The following is a 6,011-nucleotide window of genomic DNA, read 5'->3' on the forward strand; positions in this document are numbered from 1 at the left end:
GTCACTCCATATATTTTTTACAATCCTAACTAATTAGTCCTTAACTAGGTAGGATTGTAAAAAAAATATGAAATGACGATTCTGAAAGAAGCTGGGGAGGAGGGCGATTCTGGAAGAATCGCCCAACAGAACTGGGCCATACTCCCCAAACCCACACCGATGCAGCCCATGGCCCAGGAGCTCACGCCTCACACACCACGCAGAAACGCAGCACTCGACGACTCAGCAGCCGCCGCCCGCTGTCACGCAGCAACCGCAGGCCGCCGCGGCGCCGCCCACCGGCCAGGGGGACTGCGGCACACATCAGCCGCCGCCCACGGTCGGACGGCCCACCGGCACACCGCACACAGCAGCAGCGAGTCGGAGTCGGCCAGCCCACGACTCCACGCGGCCACAAGCCCACAAGTACACGCAGCTACCACCGGCAACTCAGGCAACACCCAAAAATGAGCTCCTTCTTTTGATCCTATCATACCCTCAATCTTTCCAATTCTCCTGAATCACTACAATCTTCACATATAATTTCTTTGAACCATCCCCAGTTTTCGTCCCCTAATTTTTTTGACGCGTTCTTCTTCCCCTAAATTTCACTCAGGTCATCATCTATTCATCTCGTTACCAATATGCTAGCATAAACAATTCACTCAATTTGTTGTTTACAGATTACAAATTGTCGTATATGTAGCTATGTGCAAGGCCAGTCAAAATTGTAGTGCCTGGCAAATTATCATATATTCCCACGCGTCCTCTGTACTCCCTCCGTTTCAAAATAAATGACTCAGGGACGGAGGGAGTAGTAAATTTTGGCATAACTTCTTTTGATCTGCTCACTTGATCTTGTAACAAATAAGAAGAGAAGGTATACTGATTAATGCAAATGATTAGTTTGAATATTTTGTGTGTTCTTTAGCTTGGCCCGCCCAGCAATTCGTGTGAAGCTCCGCTACTGTCTGTGGGGTAACGGGGCTAGACAGTGGCACTGAAGGTGCAATTTTAGCTCCATTAAAAACATTTCCATTACTGGAGCCCTGTCTAGATATTCCTGTGGGTAGTGCTCCTTCGCCTCCATTCTCCCCAACTGTGCTAACCAGGGTGCCGAGGACCTCCCCACTCAGCCCAGCTTCCCCTCTGGACCTGGCCGGCTCTCCAACCCAGTCGCCGATGAAGAAGACCAGGACTTCCTCGACGTGGCTAAATTTCGTGTTTTGACCCTTTTTGAGAAGTTGTTCGAGATCTGACCCTAGTTTGAAAAATTTTCGAGATCTGACCCTTTTCCTACCGTCAAGGCCCCTGGCGGTAAGAAACTTGACCACGTCAGCGCAACACATCCCTACCGCCACAGGGGATGGCGGTAGCATGCGTAACCCTACCGCCAAGGTGCCCGGCGGTAGGTGCGCACACGCACTTGTCTGAAACTTAGAATTTTTTTGCGGTAGGGCGTGCAACCCTACCGCCAAGGACCTTGGCGGTAGGAAAAGGGTCAGATCCCGAATTTTTTGCAAACTAGGGTCAGATCTCGAACTACTTCTCAAAAAGGGTCAAAACACGAAATTTTGCCCCTCGACGTTGGTGGTGCTGCTGGAAATGCAAGCCGTATGAGCAGAGAGCTACCTGGTTAGATGTCTTTCCGCCTAGCACTGGGTTTCATGTGCTTTTGTTTGGGTGATAGGCTTTGAATGTTCTAGTTATCTGCTACTTTTAGCTACTTTAGCCTTTCCAGACGTTCTTGCTGTAGCTTCCGAATCTTCAAACCTTTGTTTAGAACTTGTGGTTTCATATATATCGTAAGGGCCTTTTGAGCCTTCCGGATGATCTAAAAATTACTCCCTCCGTAAAGAAATATAAGAGCGTTTAGATCATTATTTTAGTCTAAACGCTCTTATTTTTCTTTACAGAGGGAGTGTAAAGTAAAACGAGATTAGAAGGAAGTGAATGATCAAGCATCATCGATTTCACTGATACAAAGGATATATATATGCATGTCTGCGGGAATGCATCCAAAGGATGACATTTACATGTTAAGAGAGAGAAGGGAAGCGACTTCTTGGGGTTGGACTTTGCTAACGTCGTTTTACAATAGAGATGTGCTAATTTATCCCTAACAATTAGATCATTGTGGCGGAAGCTTTCCTTCGAGGAAGGATGAGAATAGCGCTAGGGCCCTGTGGGGCTGATAGTAAGGGACCATGTGCCCTGCTCCTTTGACTGTTGCAAACACCAGGCCCTTGTACCCAACCACATAGCCGGCAACCTGCCATTTCAGGAAGGAACCAATAAACAATTTTTAGCTTCATTGGCAGGTGCACGTAGCCATGTAGCTATAGGAATTAGGAAATAATGATGTAATCTGAAGTTCTCTACTGTTCAGCATTAGTCAAGTGATCAGCAATGGATTCTTTACCTCATTGTTGACGCGCCATGGGCGCCAAGATGTTTCTGTGGGCAGGTCAAGAATGTCCAGTGCGTATTGGGTCGAGGTCACAGAACATACTGCATCCATATCACCACTGGTACGCAAGGGTGCAATTGATTAGGGATTAATAAGACATTAACAATTGATTGCTTTGGTACTTGAGAAACAGAATCCGGGGGCTATATATATAGGAGTACCTGTACAGCCATATCCTTGTGCCACTTGAAATGAGTTTCCTGATCGATGGCAGCACGGTCTCCGGTGCATCTTTCCAGTTATCGAATACAAGTTGACTGCTTGAGTGAGACACTGAAATCGATTAGAAACATATTCTAATTCTAATGCAAGTTGACTGCTTTCCTGTTATCGAATTTTCCTTGATATTCCTTTAGTACGAGGTTGCTTGATACCGAAGACTGAGAAAATTCCCAGCAGTAAAAAAGGTTTATGCATAATTTCAGATTGATGCCCCTGCACAAGCAAAAGTATAGTCTGTATAGGGTGAAGAATCTTATGCCATTATGCCCTCTTTATTGTTCACTTTTTAATACCTACCGTGGTCTGTGGTTCACAGAGTCTTAATCTTTGATGGCTGGCTTATATAGATTATAGGTACCTTTTTGGCAGTAAAGCAAATCAGAAGTGAGTAGGCTTACAAGTACTTCTCTAGTGATGAAGTTCTTAGGGTCAGTCATATAAATAATTTGTGATTTGTACTTAAATGTATAGATTGCCTTTTCAGATAGCCCTAAGAAAACAAAAGAATGGAATTATTCCTGGAAAATAATTGTGCCTAAAATTGGCTGCAAAAAATTGAAACCTACTTGGGTATTCCAATCTTTATACCTGCAATCCGTCCATGGGTATTTCAACCCTGTGGTGTTTGCGTGTAGGGCTCTTTGGACCTCAGGACGATTTAGATAAGATGAGACATAGTGATTTGTGCAGGGATCACCGAACACCACCTTACATTACATTGGTCAGCCACAAATTCAGTATCCCAAGAGGCATATATGTAACAAACGAAATTTGACAAATATGTGGATTAATGTGTTTAATTGTGTATACCGGGTCACTTGATCTGAGAGGACTGGAGGCATCACGGCATATTGGTGCATAGATGCTGTAGTCATCAACATTACCCTTCTCCTTTATGGCCAAGTTCATGGCATTATCACAATCTTTAGTATATGTCCCGTTGAAGCCACAGTTGGCCTGTACAGCTCTGTAGGTTTTTCCAGAAATCATAGCATGCATCCAGAAGTAGTCAAATGTCGCTCTTAGAGTCAAATTGTATTGCAAGTCTGCGTTGCCGATCTGACCAAATTTCAGAGTGGTATCATTGATTAGAATCTTACTGGCATTAGAAGCTTCAAAACAGTTATTGTTAAACACTTACAGCAACACCTTTAAGCTTGACATTAGTCGCGCCTCTGGCTCTGTTGTTAGAAATAATCAAATTAGCTAGCTCTGGTACATAGTGACCAGCATAACTCTCGCCGGTTATGAAGAAATCACGGTCTCGGTACTCGGGAAATCTCTCCAGCCAATTGACAAGGAAGGTGTACGCATCATCTGTGCTTCTTTTGTCACCAGTGTTGTGATAGTCTCTTGTCGTGTTGGAGTATGAGTACCCAACACCGGCTGGGATCTCAACAAACAGCATATTTGCTACTGCATTTGTGGATGAAGACTGGTAAACTCATCTGGGTATAAATGCGACCTCTTTGTTAACATTTAACTATTGGCAGGGCTGGAGTGAATTTACCTGTGTTCCAAGCATGTTTTTTCTTGTACAGTGTCTTGTTATCACTGTGGACAGAGAAGGGTCCAAGTTCTAGCATGGCTCCAGCTCCAAAGGATGAACAACCAGGGCCTGCAGACCTCATTAGCAATAGTTCTCAAAGAAGGTTTGTAACAGGATTCAATCTCAAGTGCACATCTGCATCGTTGCTGGTCTCACTCACATAGTTTTATGGTTAAATTATACTGCAAGTTTATGGATAAGCAGAGCACATATGACATACCTCCATTCATCCATAGGACTAGTGGTTTCTTGGAAGGATCTTGAGGAGCCTCAGCAAAATAGTAGAACAAAGCCCTTCCAGCATTTGCATCCACCGTGACATATCCTGCATATTGTGTGAATTCCGCTTCCTCCATCTGGCCTGGCATTGCTATGATCTTATCCCTCTCTCGCTGATAATCTTGTGAGCCACCATGGACCGAAGAACTAGAAGGGCTCTTGCTCGCAGATGCATGCTGTTTTGCTGGGACATATTTCCTGGATATTTCCAATTGATCAAACTCAATAGGGTATTTGGGCTTGTTGCCAGTATCTGTGTTTGCCACACAGAGGCAGAACAAGGACCAAAGTACTACTAGTATGCCTCTTTTCATCTTGATAGGAAGCGTGTGCATGTGTGTTTGGGGTCCTGTGCTGTGTTGCCATTGGCCAATCTTCATTTATAGCGGGACATTCTGTTTTAGTTGTGGGAGTCCTCCAAGGAAACCATAATCTTGTTGATTCTTTGACCTTTGCCCGCTCCAAGTTGGCACTCAAAGGTGCTTAATATTCCATCTTTGTCATGGCATCTATGTTTGTGTTGTCATTTGTCAATGGTGTTCTTGTTCAATTAAACTGATGGTTCCTTTTCGTCGACTGTGATATAACAAAATCTGCATGATTCCCGGAGGACCTATTCCCAGCTCAGGCCAGATTGGGGGTGTTTCATCTATCACAATATGTCCTAAGTGCATTGTCCACATCATGGTGGCAATGCCACCCTCTTTTTTCTTTTAATAACAATAGCACAAGCACGTCTGACCTTCACTGAAACAGATCTCATACACCATCATAAGCTTCTTGTACACTCAACTGTATCCTCAAGATTCCCGGGAAACCTTTACCTTTAGTTTACTTTTCTGATGTGTTGTGTATTCCGGCCCAACTAAAATCGAGTTTAAAAAGAAGGCTGTTTCATTGCATAATTGCCCCATAAAGCTGGAATACATAAATTTCTCATGTCCTTCATCCAATTCCGGTTTAGTGCAACTGGTCATCATCATACATACATTGTATTGCATTTCATATTTATGTGTGGCAAGGCTTCCCGGTCACTTTTCTTAGTGCGGACTACGGGTCCGCTGGTTTGGATCCCGTTTGCGCTGCGTTTGGTTTGTCAACGATGATGATGGCGAGTAACGTTGGGTCACGGCATGGCTTGGTAGTCAGCTTTCTTGCTTGTCCGTGGGTTCTCTACTTCTATGTGCTCTGTTTCGCCTTGTTACCATTAACTCAGAACTTCCCTTTCATGAGGCCGACCAAGTGGTGACACATGAAGGGTGGTCCAGTTGCAGCGGATCTGGTCAGCGCAGGCCTTGCACATTTCTCCTGTGAGGCTCATCCTCAAAATCAGAGTTGTCTTCTCGCTGGCGTGTTGGTTGGCTGCTGTGGCTTTTTCGTGCTGATTTGTGGAGCTTTTATGGTTAGCTATTCTTTTGTGGTCGCCTATGGTGAAGTCAGAGTTGCCAAACAGTGCGCGTTGAGTTTGTGCAAGTGTGGCCATGTCTGTCGGTGGTGTCCTGGGTAGACGGT

General features: G+C 44.7%; 1 protein-coding gene across 2 annotated transcripts; it reads right to left on the minus strand.

Moving 5' to 3' along the window:
• Positions 1-1,933: 1,933 nt before the first annotated feature.
• On the minus strand, positions 1,934-5,491 carry LOC119295663 (serine carboxypeptidase 1-like). Of its 2 annotated transcripts, XM_037574103.1 has the most exons (9): positions 5,335-5,491; positions 4,441-4,752; positions 4,182-4,289; positions 3,813-4,087; positions 3,482-3,730; positions 3,260-3,378; positions 2,611-2,706; positions 2,402-2,507; positions 1,934-2,251 (listed from the first exon to the last, which is right to left on the minus strand). In XM_037574103.1, the coding sequence occupies exons 1-9, from the start codon at positions 5,480-5,482 to the stop codon at positions 2,111-2,113; spliced, it is 1,554 nt and encodes a 517-aa protein (XP_037430000.1). In that variant the 5' UTR covers positions 5,483-5,491; the 3' UTR covers positions 1,934-2,110. The 2 variants fall into 2 exon arrangements, with proteins under 2 accessions (XP_037430000.1, XP_037429999.1); XM_037574102.1 differs by lacking the exon at positions 5,335-5,491 and having other exon boundaries at positions 4,441-4,843.
• Positions 5,492-6,011: the final 520 nt, after the last annotated feature.

Source organism: Triticum dicoccoides, chromosome 4B (assembly GCF_002162155.2).
Source record: "Triticum dicoccoides isolate Atlit2015 ecotype Zavitan chromosome 4B, WEW_v2.0, whole genome shotgun sequence".
Taxonomy (NCBI): domain Eukaryota; kingdom Viridiplantae; phylum Streptophyta; class Magnoliopsida; order Poales; family Poaceae; genus Triticum; species Triticum dicoccoides.